This window comes from Alternaria incomplexa, assembly GCF_024043165.1.
Source record: "Alternaria incomplexa strain BMP 0042 chromosome Unknown scaffold_16, whole genome shotgun sequence".
Lineage (NCBI taxonomy): Eukaryota > Fungi > Ascomycota > Dothideomycetes > Pleosporales > Pleosporaceae > Alternaria > Alternaria incomplexa.
In genome coordinates this window covers 422,469-445,719 of record NW_026249865.1, presented here as the reverse complement: position 1 = coordinate 445,719, position 23,251 = coordinate 422,469, and the positions used below count along the sequence as shown (strand labels likewise).

Genomic DNA, 23,251 nt, shown 5'->3' with positions numbered 1-23,251 from the left:
TGGGTATGCAGGAAAGCGGAGTGAGGGTGCAGAGAGCAGATATAAGGTGCCTCTGAGCAAATGGCCCGATCAACAAATATACCCCGATGGATCTTTTTGGAGTTTAGCCTTGCGCGACAACGGATGGCGCCTGCTGGCCCTGCAGGAGGCGCCTCGGAGTCCCATTGGTCAGCCACGATCTCCGCCCTCACCGCCTAGCGCTAGGCCGCGGAACCACGTCTGAACTTTTGCGACAGCTTCAAGCTCGACGCGCATCACCACCGCGCATATACCCACACCTACCGCCGCCATGGATGACCTATACGACGAGTGAGTGCGCCCATTCTCTCCAAATATGCTACGCGACTGACTTTTGACAGGTTCGGAAATTTTATTGGCGAGGCCGAGTCCGACGACGATGTCCAGAGCACCGGCCAGGCAGCGGACGCCTATGTCCTCGACGATGAGGAGGAAGCCGAGACGAACGACCAGCAGCTTATGGAGGTGGACGAGGGGCCATCCAATGCTGTGATCCTCCACGAAGACAAGCAGTACTACCCCTCTGCGTCCGACGTATACGGCCCAGATGTCGAAGTATTGGTGCACGAGGAAGACACTCAGTCGCTGGCGCAGCCTATTATTGCGCCGGTAGTGCAGAAGAAGTTCACGATTCAAGAGACAGATCTGCCCCCGGTGCATCACTCGAGAGAGCTCTTGACGGATTTGATGAACTTCCCCGACCAGATACGGAACATCGCCATAGCTGGACACTTGCACCACGGAAAGACTGCCTTTATGGATATGTTGGTCATGGAGACACACGACATCCAAGATCGTCTGGACTACAAGAGGGGCAAGAAGCGGGAGGAGCAGCTGCGATACACCGACGTACACGTGCTCGAGCGCGAACGAGGCCTTTCCATCAAGGCTGCGCCCATGAGCCTCGTCCTCCAGAACACGAAGCTGAAGTCGCATCTCTTCAACATCCTCGATACTCCCGGACACGTAAACTTCGCCGATGAAGTCGCCGCCTCGTTGCGCCTGGTCGACGGAGTGGTCTTGGTGGTGGATGTGGTTGAAGGCGTGCAAGTGAACACGGAGCAAATCATAAAGCACGCGGTGCTGGAAGATCTGCCCCTGACACTTGTGGTCAATAAGATGGACCGCTTGATCCTAGAGCTGAAGCTGCCGCCCAGCGACGCATACTTCAAGATCAAGCACGTAATCGAGGAGGTCAACACTATCATCGAGAACACCATCCCCGGCCGCGGCGAGAGTAGACGAGTAAGCCCTGAGAAAGGCAATGTCGCTTTCGCTTGCTCCAGCATGCGATGGTGCTTCACCATCCAATCCTTCGCGAAGATGTACTCCGACTTTTACCCTGGCCCATCGAAACTTCCAGGATTCGGCGTGCCAATGAAGGGTCTAGATATCGATAAATTCGCCATGCGACTTTGGGGCGACATCTTCTACAACCCTGGAAGCCGGAAGTTCAGTCGGAAGCGGCAGGAGGAGGGCTCACAACGGTCTTTCGTGCACTGGATCTTGGAGCCTGTCTACAAGATCTACTCGCACACGCTGAGCCAGAGCCCGGACGACCTCAAGGACACGCTTGACACTTTGGGCATTCGATTGAAGCCATCCGAATACAAGACCGACGCAAAGGAGCTGATGCGCCTCGTATGCCAGCAGTACTTCGGCCCATCTCTCGGCTTCGTCGACATGATCACACAACACGTCCCTTCGCCTGAAGAGGGTGCGCAACGACTGCTGCAAAGACACTACACTGGACCTCTGGATACGAAGACCGCCGAAGCCATGCAGAAGTGCGACCAGAACGGACCCCTAGTCATACATGTTACGAAGCTGTTCAATGCAACAGACGCCAAGTCGTTCACAGCACTGGGCCGAGTGATGAGCGGTACTGCAACTTCGCCGCAGTCGGTGCGTGTTCTTGGTGAAGGCTACACGATCGAGGATGAGGAAGACATGGTCGTTGCGACAGTAACAGACACATGGATAGCGCAGTCACGATACAACATCCCTGTTAGCGGTGTTCCGGCAGGTAACTGGGTGTTGCTCGGTGGTGTCGACAACTCGATAGTCAAAACGGCGACTATTGTGGCTACCAAACTTCCCGAAGACGAAGACGCCTACATTTTCCGACCCATCCGCCACTTCTTTGAATCCGTATTCAAGGTCGCAGTCGAACCGATAAACCCCTCCGAATTACCGAAGATGCTTGACGGTCTGCGCAAGATCAACAAGTCATACCCGCTCATCACAACCAAGGTCGAGGAGTCAGGAGAGCACGTTGTTCTCGGTACGGGCGAATTGTACATGGACTGTGTTCTGCACGATTTACGACGGTTATACGCCGACATGGAGATCAAGGTGTCAGACCCCGTAACAAGATTCTGCGAGACGGTCGTTGAGATGTCCGCCATCAAGTGCTACGCGCTTACACCGAACAAGAAGAACAAACTCACGATGATTGCTGAGCCGCTCGACCCAGGTATCGCGGAAGACATTGAGGCTGGAAAGGTCAATATCAAGGACCCTGTGAGAGTTGTTGGAAAGTTCTTCGAGGAGAACTACGGATACGACTTGCTCGCGTCGCGTAACATCTGGGCTTTCGGACCTGATGACATGGGCCCCAATATCCTACAAAACGACACACTCCCCTCAGAGGTCGACGGCAAGACTCTACGGACGGTGCGCGATACGCTTCGACAAGGTTTCAGCTGGGCTACCCGAGAAGGCCCGCTCTGCGAAGAGCCCATTCGCAACACAAAGTTCCGAATCACCGATGTCGAGCTTGCGCCAGAAGCCATCTTCCGCGGAGGTGGCCAGATTATTCCTACCAGTCGACGAGCGTGCTACTCGAGTTTCCTAATGGCCAGCCCAAGGCTAATGGAGCCGGTGTACTCGTGCAGCATGGTCGGCCCTGCAGACACCAAGAGCAGCTTGTACACAGTCCTCGCACGAAGGAGAGGACACGTTCTACAGGATGGACCCATCGCGGGTACTCCGCTGTACAACGTGCGTGGTCTTATCCCGGTCATCGATTCTTTCGGTTTCGAGACCGATCTCAGGGTACGTACACCTCCTACAATCATCCCCATTACCTAGCGATATACTAACTTCCCGTAGATCCACACACAAGGCCAAGTCTCCCTCTCCCTCGTTTTCGATCGCTGGTCCATCGTCCCCGGCGACCCTCTCGACAAAGACATCACGACCCGACCGCTCGAACCCGCAACCGCCCAACAACTCGCACGCGATTTCGTGCTCAAGACAAGGAGGAGGAAGGGTCTTGCGGAAGATGTCACAATTAGCAAGTTCCTGGAACCTGAGCTATTCCGTTCTCTCAAGGAGAGCGGGGTGCTTGACGGATAGATGGATTGTATAGCATACTTTGGAGTCAAATGGGACCGGCGCAAATTGGAAGCTACAAAAGCATATAGGGAACTCATGTTGAAGATGCGCTCATGAAGGTGGCTGGAGAGTCGAAATGAAATATACCCGTCGCATGTCGCTACATCATTACCTTCCTCCTCTCCTGTCGCATGCGACCTCGGCAACGTCAGTGCACCACGTGATATCCACAAGAGCCAGCACGGCTATATAACTGGCTTTGCAGCCTCTTTCCATACAATACTTTCTCTAAAATCAAAATACTATGAGCGCAGACCCATGTGTGCCTGTCTTCTGTTTCACCAAAACCCTACCACACAAAGAAAATGTGGATTTCCTGTCCAGTCTTTTTCCCACCAAAATCGATAGCACCTTTGGCCTATGTGAGCTTCCAGACCGGTCTTTTCCAAAAATCAAAATCATCGCTGCAACGATACATGTCTCTGCCCGGGTTTTGTTTCCCATCCAAATCGTCAATTATCTGGCCCATGTGGGCTCCCAGGCCGGTCTTTTCCAGCAAGATCAAAGCATGAAATATACATAATCTGGTGCTTTGCATCTTTTATTCCTCGTCAAACTAGAAATATTCACAGCGCATGTCTGGATTCAGCTCTACACTTCATCAAAAGTGCAAGCAACGCTCGTTATGTTTGGGCTACTACCAGTCTCTTGAAACCAGAACACGACTGAGAGACAGCCTCTTCGATGCTGATACCTTGCCTGAGTTGTGCGATGCTGGCCTACCAAAATCGACCACGACATTTTTCGTGTCCTCTGCCGGTCCACCAAAAAAAGACCAAGAAGCTCAATATGTTCTCTCCAGTCTACCAAAGCTACAGCAGTGGTTGCCATGTTCTTTTCCGTCTTTGAGAGCTTTACGATTGTCAAAAAACAAACGGCCAATTAACGCATACAAAGGACTCGAAAGTCGAAATCTCAGACTTTATGCTGCAGCCAGGAGGACTTTACAACGTCATCACTTTTCAGTTTCTTTTCGAAACTCACATCGAATACCTCCTCGCGGCATGGTCTTATATCACAGAACATGTTCTAGTTCAACGTCTGCTTCTTCTCTGGGTCTAATACACGGAGTCTTACATCTTTCTGGGAGTACTCACAATACTCCGCTCGCGTCATGACTAGTCTCGAACAGACTGAGTTCTTCATCACCACCATTTTCTGCGAACGTGGTCTTCGTTAGCTTGTCCCGCCACACATTGCAGAGCAGCCGCGCAAAACTCCAACTGAAGATCAAACATGCCGACTACTTAGACGCATGCGCAAACTCGGTCTATGCGACAACATAAATCTCGATACTGGCGCATACTCGCACTTCATCGAAGGGGAGAACCAAACACCCTGGGGCCTACGTTGATGTTGGGCTACCTAGTTTGCATGATTTTGTTTCAATGTAGGCTGCAGACCTCTTCAGCCTTTTCCTTGTATGAGGTACTCGAATGATTCGGTATGGAGCGAGGATGAAAAGTTGGTCTCTATGAATGAATACAATTCTTGTCCATCGGGGTTTAGCAATATACAAGCTTTCTATGCATCGCCGAAGCACCGCAACACGAGTGTCGACGAATGGCTACACGAATCGACACGCGTTGTTAGTCTCATGGGAATTATTGTCTGATAATTTCGAGATGTCAACGCTTTCTGTAAACTGATTGTAGAGAGCTACGTCCTTCTATAAACTGGTACGCAATAAACACCATGACTATGCGCTGTCCTCTCTCAATGTGCACTTACGCCCTTTCGTCGTACTGAACAGACTCAGGCTTCGACACTTTCTGGCCTGTCACTAGCTCTATGTCGCGTACAACCAGATCGAATGGTATCATGTAAGCGACGCGCGAGTGCTCGTTGGAGGCATAAAGTAGACTGACAATGGTCGCTCTCCTATTGCGTTCGTTCAGTAGCACGCAACTGCCGGAGTCGCCGGCCCTCATGAACTCTTCTCCTTCGCGGTCATGCATGACGCCGAAAGCCAGCTTGATACCGTCTGTCGTTCCAAATCGCTGCTCCATGTCTACCGGTACAATATAACCAGAGTCATGTCGTAGATCCAAGAGTGAGCCAATCTGGTTGATGTATTCGTACGTCCAGCCAGTTGCCCGGCCCTTCTTAGGCTGCTCTACGCCAATACTGGCTCCCATCTCTACGATGGCGTCGTAGTCCTGTATTGTAGAATATATGGCAGGGCGTACATACGGTTCCTCTGCTTCTTCCTCGTGTCCAGATGTCTACATGGCCAGGTGTAGTGCGTAAAGGAGATCGACCTCCATTGTCTGGGGGAGTAGTTGACGTATATGAGGTAGGATTCTGTCCCACCATATGGCTGAGTCGGCATCTTGTGCGGTGATGAGGAGAGTAGGCGTGCGTATGGGATGCAATTCTCCGATTTCACGGAGGACGATGTCGGCGGTGAGCCACTGTTGTTCCTGGATATCTTCAAGGAGAGCTGGCCGATAGCACTCCCATGCTGCGACAAGCTCTGGCGCGCAATCTGTGAGCGGCGCTGAGGGTACTCCGTCTGCTGTTCTGATGTCTGTAATTTCAACCGTAATGTCCTCGCGATTGGCCTTGTCGAAGAGTAATCTGAGATCACTCACCGCGACCTTCCAGGCCGAGTATTGTCTTTCCACAGAAACGTCCGAGGTGACTAGTAGCGTAAGAGGCGTCAGGGATGGGGTCTGACCGGGTCGGACGCGCTTTACGAGGCCGTAGCCAAGAACCCGGACCTGGGCGTCGTGAAGAATGCGGGCTACGCTTTGTCGAGATACGCCGTCGCTCCACTCTGGTATTCATTGGGCTCCTATATTATCGAAGGAAGGTACGGTTAACGCGCCGACACGGTAGGTCCATCTAATGTCCATCTTTGGTGTCTCGCGTACGAAAAGTGGAGGTGGAGTTCGGCAGTCGATTTGGCTTTGAGCTTGTGAATCCTTGGTTTTAGGTAGCGTAAAACAATGGAAGATCCAGCGATCTCGTTCTTGGTGAGTACTTAGGGCGAAAGGAAAAGTTCATCGAGGAAGGCCTTTTGTACTTGGACATTATGTGCTATAGTGGGGCAGACGCTTGTAGAACCGTGGCACAGCTGCAGGACGGACGCTGGGAATTGGTGGAGGCTATGCTGACGTACGGGGCGAATCAGGCCAGAAATGACTGTTGACTTGTGCTGCGTGGTTCATGCGGCAAGAGCGTGCCATGGATCGGATGAGGGAAAGTGGAACGTTGGAGTGGTGCGTCATATCTCAAAGCGGTAGCGATGAATCTGACCAAGTTGATGCGCGACTTCCGTTAAGGGTCTTGGTAATAGGATGGGGTATGTGCGGGGCTCGGACAATGCGCAAGCGCCTACATGGACGACAGAACTTGCAAAGATCGGGATGAGATCTGGGTGTCGAAACGAGTCTGGCGGAACATCTGTGATTATGTTGCGCTCATGTCGATCCCTCCCACCGTACACGACCGGGTAGCATTGGAAGAGCAAGAGCAGATTACGGAAGGAGAGACTATCACTGCCAAGTTGAGAATCACAAAGACTCACTTGCGGCTGACTTATGTTCCCGTATCACGCTAGAGACTACACCCTATTGGTGCGCCGCATCACAGTAACTTTGACGTTACTGGTCCTTCGAGATGGCGTGAGGCTTATCGACCTCTCAGGCAACTCCCATTTATTGATGCAAACATGAGCAGATTCTAACATTCTCACGGCTCGGAGACATCGCCCACACACGCACTAAGGCTGTGTACGAAGCCCAGTTTATTTACCTCTCTATACTTGATGGTAGGAGAGGCTTCGTGAGTTATGAGTGACCGTGACCTCGGAATACTGATGCGAGATACCGCTCATAGTCCTCCCATATGTGGCTCGCGTCATGGAGACGCTTAGATTTCGAGTACCTGTGGAGGCTAAAAGATACTAACTCGTGAAGAACTCAAACTTTTGCAACCACTTTGAGTTATACAAGGAGTTTCACGAAGGAGTTATCGGGCACAAAACATGGCCCTGGAGACTACGTGAAGTTCTTGAACGAGAGCCTAAGAGGCTGCCTGCCATTGAAGTCATACACGAGCTATCATAAGTATCTGAGTGTAGCCCACTTGAATCGTTGTAGACGTCTGGACGAGCTGCTGAAATAGGGTCTTGGTTCCACAGAACAAAATAACCATTCATTTCCACTCCTCGATCATTTCCTAGTCTCATCTGCTTTTTTGGTCCCTGAGGTCGAGAATTTGCAAACCATCTGATTTCCAGCGCTCACATGTTGGCTGTAAATCATCCCAATGTCGCCCTTGGCTCCGCCTCCTCACTGAGATCTTCTCGGGTCTTGGTATGTCCAACCATCTAAGCTGAAGCAGGAGCTCGGGCTCCAGTCATCTTGACGATTATGTTGAACGTGAGCTCTCCCTCGCTGTGGGCGGGGAGACCCATGCCACCTTCACCGAACGAATCGGAGTCCTGGATGCAGTGAATCATACGCCAGATTTCGTTGAGGTTGGTGACTTGAGTATGGATGTTGAATGACGTGATGCGGGTGCCGATAGGTACCCCGTTGGCAACTCCGTTGACACTGCCAAAGTACAGACCGAAAGAGATACCGTCAAACGAACGATCGTGAGGCTTAAGGCCGTAGTAGAGTCGGAGGAGGTTGTCTAGGCGTGCTGGTGTGAGGCGCCATGGGTTTGGGATGTTGTCCGGATCACCGCCGGCGGCGAGGAAGGGTGCGTCTAGATGATCAATCAGCTTCGAATTCATAACACTTGTTTCTGCAGTACTTACTGATGGCTGCAAACCTGTCTCTCTCGGCCACCAGTTCGCGAGTGTCTGCCTGGAGGCGGGCCACCTTGGCCTGGACCTCGGGGGACAGACGGGGGACAGTAGTCACTTCTACAAGCCAGATCTCGGCGGAAGAGTTGGGGGATGCCATGATGATGTTGTATTGAATGATCTTGGTGGCGGTTGTAGTATTTGGTGTATTGGTGTGTTGTGTTGTAGAGGAGTGTAGAGTCAAAAGTTGAAATCTCGCTCTCACCTTCACTTTATATAAGTGGATACCCAGGTATCTCCCACGTGCTGAGCCCTCTCACCTGTAGCGCGCGCGGTGAGCTATCGCAAAGCTTGGTGTAAATTCTGCTCGACATGTGCTCTCCCGAAAGATTGTTGCGATGATCTTGCTTCGGAGTAGCTAGAATGCGTGGCGTATACATACTATCGAATCTTAACAAGTACACACTTCCTAAGTAAATGTATCCTCCAGCCCTGAAATATTCTTCAGACAATACAATACAAGTTGTGCCACCTATAGTAGCATTGAAGGTGACTTTTGGTACAGAATTGTGGTACCAAACCAAGGAAGAGGAAAAGACATGTCAAGCAATACCATGTGCGCGCATCTGCTATCGACTCGAGCCAGTTCAGTGACACTGTGTCTAGCCGCTGCTAAACCACCCACATCATGGTCATTGTCACAAAGAAGTTTTGGTGTGTATCGAGGCTGCCAACTCCAACATCATCAGGCTGATCGCTGAGTGTTTTGGAAAAGCACTCCGTGCTCGCAGGTTGAACATACAATATCTGCACCGAGACTCTCAGAACAGATCATGGACGGGTGCAACTGCTCTTTTTAGAAAATACGCGGAGGAAGATTTAGAATAGAAGAGAAGAGGAGCGGAGTAAAGTTTGGAGTTATATATTCGGCAGAGGCGCACTATCAGCGCATGTGTTGATTGTGGGTGTTTTTGAATACCATGTGCTCTGCTACATGTCTTTGACGTTTCCAAAAGCGGTGTATCTGGCATGAAACATTGTGCTCGGATTTTGGAGAACCGAAGCCGTCATGTCTGCGTCAACTGCAAGTTTTTTTAAAGGCGAATTTCCCGAGGTTTTTCTGGATACGAGCAGGATGCAGCAAATAACTTGGACACACGATCTCAAAGATCCAGGGGCGGCCATCTTGTACACGTTGGAGCTTTTGAAGTACAGCTCACCAACAGCTCACCAACATAAGCTGGTAGATTTTTCTTCTTGGTAGCTCGCGGCAGGCAGACAGCGAAAGACATCATACTGTTCGTTGTCTTATTCGAAGCAAGTCATGTCTCCAACTCCTCAAGTTTTTCGTTTTGGTGTGGAAAGCAGGGTAATGGAAGAATGAAAGCGGGTATACCAGAAGTGATATTTATACCCAACTGGACTAGCATAGAGCAACGCCATGGCGATGTGGATGGCGATCTATTCCTTCTCAGCGGTGCACAGAGGAAGCCGACGCAACCGCCCGATCATGGACTAGGGTAACGTTCCTTTTTGGTTCACATGATTATCATGAGTAGAAGCATGGCCATATCGAGATTGACTGTACTTTTTGAGAATGTGGGATCGCATATGCTTTGACACTCGTCGTTTTGGTGGAATGAAGAGACTTGGAGTAGAAGACTGTATTCGGTGTAACCTGAGGGATTGAACGCATCATAAAATTTTCTTGACGATGTTTTAGCACATATCGGTGCGTCGCAGTTGGTTTTTGGAACATCTTTGGCGAAAGGGAAAGACCGAGGAACAGACATCATTTCATCCCCACAAAATTTTGGAACAGACCATGTACCTTTTCTGGCTTTGTTTTGGTAAAACAGAAGGTTTTTCGTGTTCTTGCAAGAACAATGGAGAGAAGAGGCGGCAGAGACTTAAATATCGTGAGCCGGGGCCACGACGGCGGACATAAAAGGGTTGAACTCGTTTTTAGGCCGATCGAAGGGTCCGAAATCCACAGATCATGGACACATCGAATGGCGTTTTTGGAGATGTATGCACATAGACACTCTTCGGTTGTGTTTTGAACCGTGGAAAAGGAACGTTGACATAACCCGGAGTGGGAGACTTTTCGAGGCCAGGACACATATCGTTTAATTGATTGATTTTTGAAACAGTGCAAAGGCAGTAGATGGGGCAGGATGTCCACAGGCAGAAGAGCGGTGTTGATATAGACGTTGTGCCAAGAGAAGTGCGTTTGCGTGCTTGTAGGAAGGCGTGACGACTGCAATAGGATGGTGGTCCATTCCATGAGCGGGGCATCTGGATCTGTATACTGTACCGGTAATTTGAGTAGACTGCTGAAGTAGCGTAGTCGATATGTAGCGAGCAAGTGCTCGGGATCCAGAAGCAGAAGAAAGAACCACACACGATGAAAGCGGCGTAGAAATAGTATTGGGTATCAGTATACGCAGCGATATGAGGACAAAGCCGCGAAAAGCACAGAGCGCAAAAAGAGTGTGCCCGAGGCCAAAGAAACAACGCTCGCGACAAACCTAGTAAACACCCAACATGACTCGCTCCATCACTTGTACTGATACTCGTTCTCGTCATCACTGTCATCCTGTCTTTCAAGCACATCTTCAATCTCCTCGTTCAGCAAAAGACCCATATCATACGTCTTCTCCCTGATCTCATCGGCCTCTTCCCTGCCCACAGAACAGTCGTCCATGATGAGCAGAATCGCAGCTTCAGGCACCATGACAGCTTGCACAAAGGCCGCGATACCGGATGCTTGGACGACGCGATCCTTGCAGTTCTTCATCTCGACCTTGAGAGTATCCATGACGCTTTCTGTGATAACGCGACGGCCGTGAGGACCATAGTAACCCGGGTAAGCGGCCTTCTCGTCAAGAGCATATGATTCCAGTTCCTCTTGTACGTCTTCTGCCAGATCTGTTCGTCTTGAAGGTACGGCAGCCGCCTTTCCAGTCAATGCCAGCGGTTCGTAGCGATCTCTGTGTATACTGGACCGGTCATTGTTGAGTATTTGTAACAAAGTCGCCTTGCTCCTGCGTATTCGCCTAGGAAGTGCTTTCCAGTCAATATCCGGGTATCCTTTCTGTGTGTACTCCTTCTGTGCCGACTTCTTCTTGTGCGCATGGCAAAATGCAGACTTATTCTTCACAGTTTTATCCTTGCCTTTCCAGAAGTTCCAGTATTCGTCCTGCTCGACTGGCTCTGAACATAATGTACATCGTGAGCCTTCCTCCTCTACCTCGGGAAGCTTCCCGATGTAGCTACTAATGTCGTCGAGGGCTTCTTGTGGTGCGCTGGAATCTGGTTGTGAGGATGGTGGTTCCTGGTTTTCCTTCCAGGTGTTGAGTTGACCAAGTAGTTGGGCGGTTCTGGCTGCCTTTTCTGCTTTCTTCAGTGACTTGGGGCTCATTGGAGTGATTCCTAGTTCCTTGTCCAGCTCTTCGCCTTCGAGTATCTTGGGTGTAGCATCGCCGCCTTCGGCTTTTGCTTCTTTCACCCTCTTCTTCGGTCTACGCAGTCCATCGATATTGTTTTGTGGTCTGTCGCAGTCTTTTGGCAGCGCAAAGAGCTCTTCGTCGTCTAGACCAATGGAACTGGCATCGCTCTCGTCACCAGCTTGTGACAGGCCAATCCGCGATTTATTCTTCATTCCATAGGTCTGCCCCGTAGTCTTTGGCGCTGCCTTCCCAAACTTCTTCGCAGGTGGTGCTGCGTGTATATTCTTGGTCTTCGAACTATAGCCCTTGCTGTTCTTATTGGTCTTCTGGGAAGTGTGTTCCATACCCCAACTAATCGGGCCATCGTTGGCTGACCCTGCAGACGACGCAGGTGTGTTTTCCTTGGAATCGTCGAATATCGTCGTGGCTTTATGCGCTTGACCACTCTGATACGTCCCACTCGTGGGCGCACGTATTATCCCAATCTTCTTTCTCGCAGCCTTCTTCTGAGGTCTTCTCAGAGTTGTATCCTCGGTATTCTTCGATGTGGGTATTGTAGGTTTCGCGGGCTGGACCGGTTGAGGAGGGGGAGGATGCGATTCATTGTCGGAGGACACGGGCTCGGCATTGATATCGATTTCTTCCTGCTGATTTGTAGACGAAGTGTTGTCATTCGCCTGCCTCTTGGACGCGGGTTCTTCGTGATCATCCTCGCCAGCATGCCGCTTTCCACCAATGTTTCTTAACAATTTCGGCGCCTGCTTCGTCAGGTATACCATTGCCGCGCATGAATGAAGGAAACCGAACGAAAGAGAAAGATACGATGCGTACTCGAGGTACTGCGATGTCTGCGCACGTGAATGTATAGTCTTCCCGAGACGGACTCGAGATCATGCAGCAACGCGCCTTCCGCCGTTCCACCCAACGCGAACACCGCGTTCGCGCTAGTCCGTCTTATCGATAACGCCCGAGCTCCGCCAAAAAAAGTTACCAGAACTTGCCAACTTCGGTCGCAAACCCTCCCATACAACACCAAAACCCCCGGCATATCCTCACGATGGCTCTAGACGAAGCGCTGCAGCAGCCCTTGAACTTCACTGGTCATCGGCATATAATCTCGCGCCTCCTCCTAGCAACCCTCACCGGCCGACCCGTTCGCATCTCGCAAATTCGCTCTTCCTCGACCACACCCGGCTTAACACGCCATGAGACAAACTTCATCCGGCTGCTCGATTCGGTGACGAACGGCTCGCAGGTTCAATTCAGCATGACGGGTACGACACTAGTCTACAGACCGGGTCTCATCACCGGAAGCGCCGAGGGCCTAGGAGCCAGCGGCGGCGTGATCAGACACGAGATACCAGCAGAGTGCAGAAAGAGGGGTGTGAGCTGGTGGTTGATCCCACTCTGCGTTCTCGCGCCCTTCAGCAAAGGAAACATGCACGTCGTCTTCTACGGCGAAGGCTGCGTGACAGCTTCCACCATCGCCGGCGACGTCTCCGCCGACACCGTCCGCACCGCAATCCTCCCACTGTACAAAAACTTCGCTATCGAGCGAAACATCGAACTGCGCATCCTCAAGCGCTCTTCCGCGCCCGCAGGCGGCAAAGGCGCAGGCGGTGAGGTACAACTCGTCTTTAACCACCAAGTCCGCCTGCCCAAGACACTACACCTACTGAACCCCGGACGAGTCAAAAAGATACGAGGTGTAGCCTACTGCGTCGAAGTCCCGAAGAGCAACAACGAGCGCATGACCTTCACCGCGCGAGGCATCCTCAACAAATTCGTCCCAGACACGTACATCTTCTCCGACGCCAGCGCCGCGCCCTTAATACCTACAAACGCCAAAGGCCACTCCAGCGGAAAAGTGAAGGGCGCCGTGGGTTTCGGAATCAGTCTCGTTGCGGAAACCAGCACGGGATGTATATACTCTGCGGACGTATGCTCACCACCCGACGGTGGTGTGCCCGCAGACGAAATCGGCAAGCAATGCGCATACCAGCTCCTCGAGAAGATATCGCAGGGAGGATGCGTGGAGAACGTTGCGGCGCCTACGGTGCTCATGCTCATGGCTATGGGTAGTGAGGACGTGGGCAGAGTGGCGCTGGGCAAGGATATACTGGGCAGCGAGGAGATTATACAACTCGCGCGGGACTCCAAGGTCTTCGGTGGCAGCGCATGGGGCTTCAGGGAGGCGGGCGGTGAGAGGGAAGAAATTGTTGTTAGCGTTGTAGGAAGAGGAGTAGGCAATGTGGGAAGGAAAGTTGCTTAGAGTTTCTTCAGTTTGGGAAAAAGTTATGCGCGCAAATATGATACCCCCAATTTCTCATTATCTATCTTGGTCTGATGACACCACTTGTTTTAGTGCGTATACTTCGTGTGAGCGTCACTGAGACGGCAGGTAAATACGCGTCTAAGCAAAGAAGAGACGCCGCCCAATGATCTGATTCGCATAAAACCACTGTACAAAAAAAGCTGATGCTAAAGCTGGAGACGTTCCTACTGTCTCTTGCCCGCCGAGCTCGCTCCACTGCCACTGTCCTCATCGCTTTCCTCATCCTGATCTTGAGCATACTTCTCGTTAAACCTATCCTGGTCCCGATACGGGCCCTCGCTACCCTCATCATCGCTCAGCAGGTCCTCATCAGACTCGCCAGCAAAAGCATCATACAACTCTCCACCCCTCTTCGCGCGCTTCTTCCTGCCTGCAGCACCAGAAAGCAAACCCGCCTCATCTCCAGCCTCGTTGTCGTCCAGAACCTCGAACTCGTACGCATCGCGCGAGTCCTTCATGCGCTTGCGCCTAGCAATGAAGAAATAGATGCCGAGACCAGCCATGAAAACTATAATCAGGGCGAGAGCGCCGTATATCCAGATTTGGGTGCGCTTCGACACGCCAAAGGTGGGGAAGGGGTTAGGTAGGAAGTTTTCAGATGGATCAGCAGACGCCGTGGCACTGGAACTCGCAGTCGCCGAAGTCGTCGTCTGCACACCACTGTTAGCTGGTGTCTGAGAGGGCTTCTGGTTCACGGGACGGTCGGGGTGGTCATCGGGAATGGATGTCATGGTAGGTGAGGTACCACTGGGTATGGTAATACTAGTGGTATGCGCCGGATGGTCATCAATCTTGTCGTGATCGTCGTCGTCGTGCTCGTCGGGGATGGGGCGGAGTTTGGCTTTGGAGGCGTCGATGCATTCACCCCAGAGGCGGAGCTTCCAGTCGGTAAAGGTGCCCGTCTTCATGTTGCCGGATTTGACGTCTTTGACTATGACGGTCCAGTTGCCAATGGCGTTCTCTCCCCAGTGGGCGACGGACATGAAGGTCCAGTCGATGTAGCCGTATGGCGCTTCGTCATCGCGGCGTGCGGTAGACAGGTGCGAAACCATGCCGCTTGGAGATCGGAGTTCGACACTGAGATCGCCACGGCGCTCGTGTTCTACGTTCATGGTGAGCGTGATATGCTCAACACGGGCAAAGTTGGCCTTCTTGAGCATGTCTTCTTTGACTTCGAAAACACTGGCGAGACCCTGGTTGCCTTCAGGGATCGCCTTCTTTACGTGCATCCAGGGCGAGTAGAACCATGCTTGGGGCTTGACGAGCTCCCACTCCTTCGCCTTCTCCACGATGGCGTAAGCATCGAGCTTTCCGTATCCGAATTGATGGCTGAACATGCGATCGATTGAGGTCTTGGTCCAGTCGCTGGGTGTATCGAAGGGAACAGCGGTCATGACGGCGAGCCATTGCATGTCGCGCCATGTCAACTCGGGACGGGCCTGGAGCGCAAGAGCGAATACTCCTACACCAATGGGTCCTGCAGCCGATGTGCCTCCGTGCTGGCTGGTGCACTTGTTTGCGCCAACGTCTGTTGTGTGGATGGCATCGCCGCCGCCACTGCTGTATGTTACAACCAGCTGTGCGGAGCAGGCTTCGGAGTAGTAGGGGTGACCGTTGTTCTGGTCGATGGCGCCGACGGTGATACTGTAGATGCTGTTGGTGTAACCGTCGAAGTTGCAGTTGTCGTCGCTCGCAGCACCATTGCCTGCCGCGAAAACATAGATGGAGCCCTTTCCGCCGCGGCCCTTCTGAACAGCTGTGACCATGGCCTTCTCGATGAGGATGCCTGGGGCTTGCATGGTCTTACCATCGTCGGGTGGGCCCCACGAGCACGAGTAGATGTCGTTCTGCTGCATCTCGAAGTTTATCGCGAGTGCCTCGTCGAGATCTGTAATGTCGCCCGACAGGATGCGCACACCCGAGATCTTCGCGTCGTAGGCAAGTCCGACACCGCAGGCGTCGTTCCTTCCGGCGGCGATTTCTCCCGCGCATCGTGTGCCGTGGCGGTCGTCGGAGAGCTTCGGGGTCGGTAGGTCTTCGTGGTCGTTGTAGTCGTGGGAGCCGGCAGCGAAGAAGTTGTCCTTGAGGTCGTTGCTGGTGTAGTCCAGGCCATCGTCGACAACGCATGCGGTAACGCCTTCGCCGGTGATGTTCTGCAGCCACACACCGGTGACGTTTATGTCGTTCCCAGGCGTCTTCACATTGAAGATGTGCCATTGCTCTTCGAAGATGGGGTCCTTGATTTGCAGCTGGCTCGCTACTTCCCGCTGAGCTTTGATGGCATCCGTAACAGGGGGCCCCCGTTCTGGCAGTTCTGGGATGACGCTGCGCTTCCAGTGCCGCGCCTTGATCTTTTGCTTTTGGGTGAAGTGGACGCTGTCGAGAGGGTGGTACTCGGGGCCGACTTCCCGTTTCCGCCGCCGCCTCTTGAGTTCTTGTTGTGCGTCGTCTATAATGTCGTTCTCGTGCTTGGGGGCCTTGAAGACATGGTGGTCCTCGAGTGTGCCAAAGGGGCCCTCGTACGTCAGGCCGAGGTGCGCGGCGAGGTCTGAGGGCGATGCGGAGGGGGAGATGTGGACGGCATAGTAGTCGTGGCTCGAGTAGTTGCGGGGTGGCAGGTGCCTTCCCGCAGTAGCCAGTGTGGCTGCCGTCAGCAGGCTCCAAAAGTGAATGCGCATGGCGGAGGCGCCGAGAGGGTATTAAGTGCAGCCGGCTGCGGTCATGTATCGTGGAGGGTTGTAGGGCGTGACGTGGCAGCGCGTGCTGAGGAAGTATGCGTAGGTGGGTGGTGAGGATACCGTGGGCGGCGAGTCGAGAGGGTCGTCGGTATTGAGCTTATTGAGGAGACTGATTACGACGACAGGGTATTAGATGGACCGAAAAGCCTATGCGCGCGCCGAGTGCAGTGCGGCGGGGGAACAATACAGGCGTAGTGTAGTAGTGTGAAAGAGGAGGAAGAAGCACCTGGGGCGTCACGTCGAGGAAGTCGGCGACTGAAACGTTGATGTTTGACACTTCTCTGGCTTCTTCGCATGCAAGGTGCCTGTATTGAGACCCCCGGGACGCCTTCCCCTTGCGGCGCTAGTGGCCGCCGCCCTTGCCTTGCCGGTCGCCGTGTGGAGGATGCCTGTCTGTCCAAGATGCTGCCGTCCAGCTCGAGCCCCAGCCTCCTCTACCGCGCCCGCCACCACCATTCTGCGATATGCGCTGGCCATGGATAACTGCCCCGACCCTGCATCCGTACCGCTCTTCCTATGTCCTTGCACTTAGCATCTCTTGATTTTCCCGCGACACATCGCTGTCATTGCGCCGTCCATTATCGCTACCGCATATTGCACCCCAGCACACCTCCGCCGCCTCTCCGCACCCGACATTCTTAGGTAGCTACCACCATCGAGGACTGCAATTGAGACGTGTATCTAAGACCGCATGTGATAGTGTAACCTAGCTACGTAGATGCGCCCGACCTAGTTTCGTCCCATCTCCCCAGGACGGTGGTACGCCCCGCTTGCTTCACCGTAGCCATTACCGATCCCATGATCTCGTCGCATCATGGAAAACAATAGGAACAGCGGCTCCTTTGCATCGCGGGCCGTCAATCCTACTCTCCTTGAAGTTCCAGACAGCAATCCCCAGAAGCGCAAATCCTACCGCCGCCCAGCCGATGCGCAACCCACAGGCGCATCCCCACCAGAGCCCGATATGTCGAATACCGTACCCAGCAACACTGCGCGCCCGGTCGCAACTGTGCCCTTGAATGGCAATGTCACCATTGGCAGCGGGCATAGGCGGCGGCAGAGCAGGCATATTCCGCCCCCGACGACAGGCGCAACGAGCGAATCTGTGCCAGCTGCCCCAGAAGTACCTCGTGCGCCACCCTCCTCATACCGGGACCCGTATGCCAGAGGGGTCAAAGTACCCGCGCGCTCAAGCTCTGGCCGATCGCGCGACCCAGCCATCCAATTGAACCCGAGCAGACAGCAGGCGACTATTCAAACAGCTGCCAACAGACTGTACGAGCTACGGTCACCACCCTATGCGCCAGCCGAACCGTTGGCGGGGACCGTCCAGCGACGCGGCTCTCAGCGCAGACCCTCTGTGCCCGACCGATCGCCCCTGCAAAAGTTGGAGGGGAAGCTAGACGATATCAGCAAAGAAGAGAGAAGGGCACGGATACTCGAGGCGGAACTGGCCGCGCAAGAGAAGGCTGAGGCGGAGATGCGAGAACGACGAGCGCGAGAAGCTGCGCAAAAGCAACGCGTCGTGTCTGTGCCCATACCGGAGAAGTCATCCAACGCTTCTGCTCCGACCAACAACGGCAGGCGCCAGGTGTCTATGCCGTTCCAGGACAAAACCATGTCCCCGCCAATGTCCCCACCGATGTCACCGCCCATGAGCGACCTGGAATCGGACGACGGCTATGCCTATGACCTTAGCGACCCATGGCACCCCTCGGATGCGCAAGGAGGAGCAGTTCAGTCCGTTCAGCATGTACCCATGCAAAAAGCGCAGGTTGTTCCCATGGCCTACCAGCCGGTACCGCATACTGATGCTGCCATACCGCGAGGTAGCAGCTTGAAGGGAAAGGAACCGGCGGGCTCACGGAAATCTGGCAGCTACAGCGATCGGAGTATGCTGCCTTCGCAGAACATGCCCAGGAAGCCCGTAGCCAACCCCGCGGGCCTTGGTCTGGTAGGTGTCCGCGACACTTCGACACCCTCTGATGTATCTCGTTCGGAGAGCAAGAGGGGCCAGGGGAGAAGAGACAGCCGTGGATTCATGGCTGCACAGATGGAAATGCAACAAAATGATATCGACTACAAAGGATCACCACGAGAGAATGATACCCAGCAACTACCACGCAAGATCCCTCCCGTTCCCCAGACCGTTCAAATACCGCCCATTCCGCCTGTCCCTCAGACCAATCGCAAGAGCGTCATGTTCTCCGAATCCGAGTCGGACCTAGAGCAGCACGATCCCGAGAAGAAACATCGCTACTCCCGCCATCACAGTGAGCCGGAGAGGACCTACACACCCGCTCCTATGCTCGAGGAATGGAGAAGTGCACCGATCGGTCTCCTTACTGCAGACGATCTAGATCTAGACGCTCCAGTCAAAGCCAATAGCGGCAACAAAGCATGGTGGGAAGAGAGCAAGGCCTCTCGACGAAGACGTTCAGGCGGATACGCGGAGCCAACTTACGATGGCTATGCCGACGATGCCCCCACACACACTGCTTTCAATCCACCACTATACCTCAAGTGTGGACCGCTCCTACGCTACACCGGTCTTCGGAGAGATCGTAGCGTTCCCGGACGTGAGCGTGAAATCTGGAGAGGCAGTATCATGATCGTTACTGTTGACGCCTCTTCTTCGTATGCCAAGCCGCCGACGTTGCGATTGTTCAAGCAGCCAATGGACATACTTCCGCCTCCGCCAGAGGAAATTAGCCAGGACCAGCTGGACCCATCCTACGTCGATCCCATCGAAGGCCAAGTCAAAGTGTCGCGTACTGGTGAGGCGCTATACGTCAAGCCGGTTGACGAACTCGCAGAGGATGAAGACCTATCGCGCATCGAAGACGACACCGGTTTGTTCTCCACGACTCGAAGCACAACGAACGGATCGGGTTCTAAGTCAACCCGCATTCACAAGAAGGACGGCGAGAAGCTTGGCAAAGTCCGTGATTTCCCCGGTATACGCCTGTATGCTGAGCGAGGCGTGACCTTCTGGCGCTTCAACATCGAAGTCGAACTTGGCAGTACTCAGACACGCATTGCCTACAAGATCAACCAAGGTCCTGCCATTGGATTTTGGGTCCCAGCCAAAGGAGAGTCTATGAACATCATGTTTCACAGCTGCAACGGCTTCTCGGCCACTGTCGAAGCGAATGAGTTCTGTGGTCCAGACCCGATGTGGCGCGATGTACTGAACACGCACCAAACCCGCCCATTTCATGTGATGATCGGTGGAGGTGATCAGATTTACAACGACGCTGTAATGAGGCAAACGACTTTGTTCAGACAATGGACTGAAAACAGGAACCCCATGCACAAGCACCATCAGACATTCTCTGAGGAGATGCAGAACGAGCTGGAGCAGTTCTACCTCGATCGATATGCAATGTGGTTTTCCCAGGGTTTGTTTGGCATGGCCAACTCCCAGATCCCAATGGTCAATATCTGGGATGACCACGACATTATCGACGGCTTCGGATCATACCCTCATCACTTCATGCAAACACCAGTATTCACCGGTGTTGGTGCCGTTGCTTTCAAATACTACATGCTCTTCCAACATCAGTCTGTACCCGCCGAAACCGACAAGACCGAACCGTCATGGGTACTTGGAAAGAGTCCTGGCCCGTATATTAAGGAGCGCTCTCGGAGCGTCTTCATGCAACTCGGTCGCCAGGTAGCCTTCCTTGGTCTTGACTGCCGCACAGAGCGACAGCGTGACGAAATTCTCACCGAAGACTCCTACGACATCATCTTCGATCGTCTGGAAGATGAGATTATCAAGGGTGAGACTAAGCACCTGATCGTGCTCCTTGGAGTACCCATTGCCTACCCCCGCTTGAACTTCCTCGAGAACATCCTCACAAGCAGGCTTATGGACCCTCTAAAGGCTCTTGGTCGCGCAGGAATGCTGGGCAACTTCGTCAACAAGTTCGATGGAGGCGTCGAGATCCTGGATGACCTAGACGATCATTGGACCGCCAAGCACCACAAAGAAGAGCGCAACTGGTTCATCAAAGAGCTGCAACACATTGCTTCGACCAAATCTGTGCGCGTTACCATACTCGGTGGTGACGTGCATCTGGCGGCAGTCGGACAGTTCTACAGCAACAAGAAGCTGAACGTTCCCAAGGACAAGGATCACAGATACATGCCGAATGTTGTGTCTTCCGCTATTGTCAACACACCGCCTCCAGACGTGATGGCAGACATCATCAACAAGCGCAACAAGATACACCATCTCGATTCAGACACAGATGAAGACATGATCCCCCTCTTCACTCACGGCGTCGACGGCAAGAAGAGGAACAACACACATTTACTACCACACCGAAATTGGTGTAGCATTCGAGAGTACAAGCCAGGATCTTCACCATCAGAAACACCATCGCCACCCACAACCCCTGCGAACGGGCCGCGCATGGGAAGAACGATGTCAGACTTCGCGCCAGGGCAGCTGGTGAGAAGACTCAGTGGCCAACAGAGAAGACCTTCAGGAAGAGGCCGCGGGCCACCTGTGTCTTATCGCAACAACCCTTCATATGCCGCTGCCGATGAAGTTCAGATCGGCCACCATCAACCACAGTCTTCGTTCTCGCCCGATCGATCAGAACCTGAGAGACCCACTCGTTCGCGACGCAATTCTCTGACATCGCTCTTCCGTCGCCGTGCGTCAGTAGATGTCGCCCGTCCTGACACGTCTGAAACTGCAACACCTCCCCTAAGCCGGCATAGTGTGTCTCAAGATCGACCCTCCACCTTCCATCGCCGACCTAGCGTACTGACCAAGAAGACTGAGCGACACCACGGCCCATATGTCAACCTTGAGGGTGGTCTTGATATCTGTCTCAACGTTGAGGTGTCGCAGCACGACCCGGCCGGTATCACAATGCCTTACAGACTACTCGTGCCAGCGCTTACTTATGTCGAGCCTGAGGAGGGCGTCGTCGAGAAAGAAAGGGGTAGATCCCGTGGTTTCTTTGGCTCTTTCGGTGGCAAGCGCAAAGCGACAATCGGCGATGATGGGAATTCCATCTCGGGCAGCGAAAGCGGAAGTGAGCTTGGGGAAATGTCTAGTGAAGAGGAGGAAGAGCGCACGCAGCAAAGGTACAAGGTCGGACCTCGGATAGTCATGCCGAGTATGGGGTCTCAGAACAGGCGTGGCTCTGAACCTGCTCCTGTCACTGCCATTGGCCCTGCAGCTCCCGTTCCCACTGCCCGTGAGAACCGTCTAAGTTCAGGCTTCCATGCTAACGCAGCTGCAACTGTAGCTCCGAACCAAACGAACGGAATCCCCCGCGATCTCGTTCCAGAAAGTCAAGGACGACGAAGCTTGGATGCAGCTGCGGGTACCTCGTCCAGGGCTGCTGCCTGGGACAACGTGGCCGCGAAACGGCACGTCAGCATGCCGGTCGCTCCTCCCGCTACCCAGACTGCGACCCAAGCGACAGCGATGCCATCCCGCTCCGCCTCCACGCGCAAGCAGCCTACCTATAACTCGTCTCACAAGTCGCAACTCCCTGCGCCTTCGCCAGAGATAGAGCCCAAAGTGCAGCGAAGATCCATGGGTGGTATCTTGAACCAACACTCGCACGACAAGAAGTGGGAGCACGATGCCCATGTAGCCGCTCATACACCTGCACAAACACAAAGGAAGGCGAAGCGGGAATCATACCCACCGCATCCAGCGATCGTCGGCGCCGGACCAAACTCGCCCTACTCGCGAGACGGACAAGGTCTCCAAGCACGACAAGACACAGCCGGCGGTGACTACTTCTCCAGCGGAGGCCGAGACGGCAAGACCCATCCCGCAACAGCACCGCGTCAAGTCGTCGACCCAGAGTACACCGAGAAACCAGTCCAACGTGCCGACTACGCCGCACAACCACAACGAGGCGGTTACGACCGCACCTCTTCCTACCCAGCCTACCCCCAACGCAACGGCACTGCAGGAGTAGGTGCAAAGTACCTCGGCGGAGGCAGGTACGAGGACGAAGATGAAGATAGCTTCGATAGCGCTGATGACGATGAGGCTAGTCTCAGCGGACAGGAGCAGGAGATGAGTCAGGATAGCTTCGTGGTGCCGAAGCGTAAGAAGAAGTGGCAGATTTGGAAGTAATGGGTGAGGAGGGATTGCATTGGTAATGAGATTACGATTGGGGTACATGACTGGTTCGGGCTTTTTGCCCAGGGTACATAATGACGGCGCAGCGTATACCATGGTGTGTTTAGCGGGTTTTTAGAATAGCGACGTCCTTTTCTCTTCTCAATCCAATTTCTAATACTCTATTCTGGAATTCTCTTCGGTGGCATGTGCGTCGATGGAAAAGCTGGAATTACGGCTTGTCGTCGGTAAGCTGATGTTTCGATTGGTCGTCAACCATCACGAACCAAGGTTCCGACATCTCATCCATAGTACACTTAGGCGGAAGTATGTTTGAGCCTGGTATAATACGATACGTATCCCAACGACATTCTCACAACCATCAATAAGCCTACCGCCTACATCAGCTTCTCCCAGCTCCTATCTCGCCGATAATCTGCATTGTAT

General features: G+C 53.4%; 7 protein-coding genes across 7 annotated transcripts; 3 read left to right on the top strand and 4 right to left on the bottom strand.

Annotated features, from left to right (window-relative positions):
- Positions 1–289: 289 nt before the first annotated feature.
- Positions 290–3,378, top strand: J4E90_009548 (uncharacterized protein; the record flags this gene model as incomplete). The annotated part of the gene is made up of 3 exons (XM_051439067.1): positions 290–309; positions 360–3,075; positions 3,133–3,378. 3 exons carry the CDS (start codon positions 290–292, stop codon positions 3,376–3,378), a joined length of 2,982 nt encoding a protein of 993 aa, XP_051287144.1.
- Positions 3,379–5,144: 1,766 nt separating this feature from the next.
- Positions 5,145–6,275, bottom strand: J4E90_009547 (uncharacterized protein; the record flags this gene model as incomplete). The annotated part of the gene is made up of 3 exons (XM_051439066.1): positions 5,145–5,642; positions 5,679–6,140; positions 6,237–6,275. The coding sequence occupies 3 exons, from the start codon at positions 6,273–6,275 to the stop codon at positions 5,145–5,147; spliced, it is 999 nt and encodes a 332-aa protein (XP_051287143.1).
- A 1,478-nt stretch (positions 6,276–7,753) lies between these two features.
- On the bottom strand, positions 7,754–8,336 carry J4E90_009546 (uncharacterized protein; the record flags this gene model as incomplete). Its single annotated transcript, XM_051439065.1, has 2 exons — positions 7,754–8,136; positions 8,189–8,336. The coding sequence occupies 2 exons, from the start codon at positions 8,334–8,336 to the stop codon at positions 7,754–7,756; spliced, it is 531 nt and encodes a 176-aa protein (XP_051287142.1).
- Positions 8,337–10,736: 2,400 nt separating this feature from the next.
- J4E90_009545 (uncharacterized protein) lies at positions 10,737–12,407 on the bottom strand (the record flags this gene model as incomplete). The annotated part of the gene is made up of 1 exon (XM_051439064.1): positions 10,737–12,407. One exon carries the CDS (start codon positions 12,405–12,407, stop codon positions 10,737–10,739), a length of 1,671 nt encoding a protein of 556 aa, XP_051287141.1.
- A 278-nt stretch (positions 12,408–12,685) lies between these two features.
- J4E90_009544 (uncharacterized protein) lies at positions 12,686–13,900 on the top strand (the record flags this gene model as incomplete). The annotated part of the gene is made up of 1 exon (XM_051439063.1): positions 12,686–13,900. The coding sequence occupies one exon, from the start codon at positions 12,686–12,688 to the stop codon at positions 13,898–13,900; it is 1,215 nt and encodes a 404-aa protein (XP_051287140.1).
- A 227-nt stretch (positions 13,901–14,127) lies between these two features.
- Positions 14,128–16,641, bottom strand: J4E90_009543 (uncharacterized protein; the record flags this gene model as incomplete). Its single annotated transcript, XM_051439062.1, has 1 exon — positions 14,128–16,641. The coding sequence occupies one exon, from the start codon at positions 16,639–16,641 to the stop codon at positions 14,128–14,130; it is 2,514 nt and encodes an 837-aa protein (XP_051287139.1).
- Positions 16,642–17,515: 874 nt separating this feature from the next.
- On the top strand, positions 17,516–22,819 carry J4E90_009542 (uncharacterized protein; the record flags this gene model as incomplete). Its single annotated transcript, XM_051439061.1, has 1 exon — positions 17,516–22,819. The coding sequence occupies one exon, from the start codon at positions 17,516–17,518 to the stop codon at positions 22,817–22,819; it is 5,304 nt and encodes a 1,767-aa protein (XP_051287138.1).
- Positions 22,820–23,251: the final 432 nt, after the last annotated feature.